This window comes from Bactrocera latifrons, unplaced genomic scaffold (genome assembly GCF_001853355.1).
Source record: "Bactrocera latifrons isolate USDA-ARS-PBARC rearing strain unplaced genomic scaffold, ASM185335v1 scaffold_3, whole genome shotgun sequence".
NCBI lineage: Eukaryota > Metazoa > Arthropoda > Insecta > Diptera > Tephritidae > Bactrocera > Bactrocera latifrons.
In genome coordinates, this window is record NW_017536629.1 from 4,037,761 (window position 1) to 4,040,390 (window position 2,630).

At 41.6% G+C, this 2,630-nt stretch overlaps 1 protein-coding gene across 3 annotated transcripts in view; it reads left to right on the forward strand.

The window, feature by feature from the left end:
• Positions 1 to 2,511, forward strand: part of LOC108970448 (microtubule-associated protein futsch) — a 110,341-nt gene extending 107,830 nt beyond the window's left edge. For 2 of the 3 annotated variants that reach the window (XM_018935843.1, XM_018935844.1), the window contains 2 exons: positions 1 to 1,337; positions 1,450 to 2,511. The exon at positions 1 to 1,337 ends at the window's left edge or, in 1 of these variants, runs on beyond it. In XM_018935843.1, coding sequence (XP_018791388.1) covers positions 1 to 1,337; positions 1,450 to 1,552 — 1,440 coding nt within the window. In that variant the 3' untranslated portion in view covers positions 1,553 to 2,511. The remainder of the gene's footprint in view (positions 1,338 to 1,449) is intronic. The other variant, XM_018935846.1, reaches the window with a different exon arrangement.
• The last annotated feature ends 119 nt before the right edge of the window (positions 2,512 to 2,630 follow it).

The window sequence follows — 2,630 nt, forward strand, 5'->3', positions numbered from 1 at the left end:
GTAGAATCAGCGACAGCGAAACCTCAGGTCGAATCTGATGAAGAAAAGATCCCAGCAACAGGTGCTCCTGAAATCGAATCTGAAGAAGAAAAACAACCTGCAACTGTTAAACCTGAAATTGAATCCGAAGAGAAAGAACAACTAGCGACAGCTAAGCCTGGGTACCCAGACTCAGCCACTCCTGAAGTCGGTTTCGATGAAGAAAAACAACCTGCAACAATAAAACCTGAAATTGAATCCCAAGAGGAACAAGCAGCGACCACCAAACCTCAGGTCGAATCTGATGAAGAAAAGATCACTGCAACAGCCGCTCCTGAAATCGAACAACAACAACCAACAACAGCTAAACCGCAGATCGAATCTGAAGAAGAAAAGACTCCTGCAACAGCCACTCCTGAATCCGAACTCGAAAAAGAATCAGCGACGAGCAAACTGGAAGGTGAAGTCGATGAGGACAAAGAAACTGCATCAGTACCACCTACGCCAGAAGCTGAATCGGAAGCGGAGAAGCAGCCAACAGCAACTAAACCAGAAGCCGATATTGCCGAAGAACAACAAATCGCAACCGTGCAACCGGTCTCCGAAACAGAAAGCGATAAGCAACACACTCCTGAAGAAGCAGTGCCCGTCAGCTCCACTGAGAAGACAGAAACATCTGAAGAAGAAGCTGAAGTCAGTTCCGAAGAGAAACAAGGCATCACAACTGTGCATCCGCTATACCCACATATTGTTACTACACTGCCAACGCCAGCTATCGACAGCAGAGTTGACGTCGTCGCCAATACAACTGCGCAACCCGAAATTCTTATGGAAACCACCACACCCACAAATCTCATCGCCAGTGATGTGCTCGTTACAACACAACCAACCATCACACACTATCCACCACCGGCGCCCGCATACGGCCAATATCCATCCTACAACGATGAATATCCCGACGAAGACGAATCTGAGGTCTTCGGTCCTGGCACCTGTCGCTATGGCGGTAAACTTTACGTGTCCGCACAGCAAATACCACGCGACGATCCCTGCGATTTCTGCTTCTGTTTCCGAAGCGACATTATCTGCTTGCAACAATCTTGTCCGCCACCAATTGCCGGCTGTCACGAGGAACCGATCTCTGGTTTCTGTTGTCCACGATACGAATGTCCCGTGTCGATGGCAACCGTACTGAATATCACCACCAGTACGACAACGACAAGCACAACACTGCCGCCACACTTCCTGCACCACTCATATGGCGGTGCGGTGCAACGTAACGGCTGTCTGATCAACGGCCGATCCTACAAGGTTGGCGAGAAGATCGAATCGACGAGCGGTCCCTGCATCAATTGCACGTGAGTACTGAATTTTGATTATTTACATTATTTTCTATTGCTACTTGCCAAAGCGTGAAACCGATGTGATGACATCTATCAATTTCTTTTTGTTTTTGTAATATATGTGCAGTTGCGGCGGCGATGGAAAGATGAAATGTGATCCTCAGGCGTGCGTGCCCGAGCCCACGATGCAGCAGGTGATGGCTGTCGTGGCGACCGGCCGGAAGAGATGAAATAATCGCTAAACATAAACGCTTACGCATACAACACAGCAGATAAGGAACACGCACAAACACACACACACACACTCAAACACAAACACAAAGCAAGACTAGTGAACTTAAATGAATCTGCAATCCCGGTGCCAAAACCACAATGAAACATTATGGAATTATGGAGACAAAAGACGAAGAAAACTATGCAAAACAAAACAAAAAACAAACAAAAAACAACAAATATAAAAAACGAACGTTTTCGAGGCGAAAAATGAGTTAGGCACACATACTTGCATACATATCTGCGTATGTGTTGTGTATGTAGCTCCGTTATTTTTGCTTTGAACACACAAAACCTTATTATTATTACATTTAGTAGGTATACACTATATTTATATATAAATATTATTATTTTTTTTTTGTTTTTGTTTTTTTCGAACTAGCATACGAGCAAACAACCAGTGATATTGTGCTGTATACCTAGTATAGGTGCAATTAACAATTTTGTAATTAAGGACGCACTTACTTAAGCGAAATTTTCGTTTGTAATTTGTAATTGTAAAAAAAAAACACAACAACAAAAGCAAAGCAAGCAAATGAACCTAACGTAATTTTATATAATTAAAAAAAAAATAAAGTAAATTGTAGTAATGTTTGTAACGTGGTTCTTTGTGCGCGCACGATTGCAGCAGCACGACGTGCAAGAAAAGAAAAAACCGTTACAAATGCATATGTAAAAACAAAATTCAAGAGACTCTCACAAAAAAATATGTTAGAAGCGAAAACACCAACCCGCAAGCGACGTGTGGCACGTATGTATATTGTGGCTGCCACAAAGAATAACGTTATGAATTGTAAAAACTTTGCCATTAACTGTATTTGTATTCGATATATATACATATATTTAACCACTATGCTAGACATGCGCTAGCGCCTAATTGTAGACTATGATTTTACTAATTTTTATATGCGACACTTGCAACGAACTTTTTTAATAAAAATATATATATTTTTAATGTTGCTACTAGTCTTCTTAAATTGTACGAGCAACAAACGAGAAAAAATTAAGCAATTGAATTTTAATTTTTGTTTATCA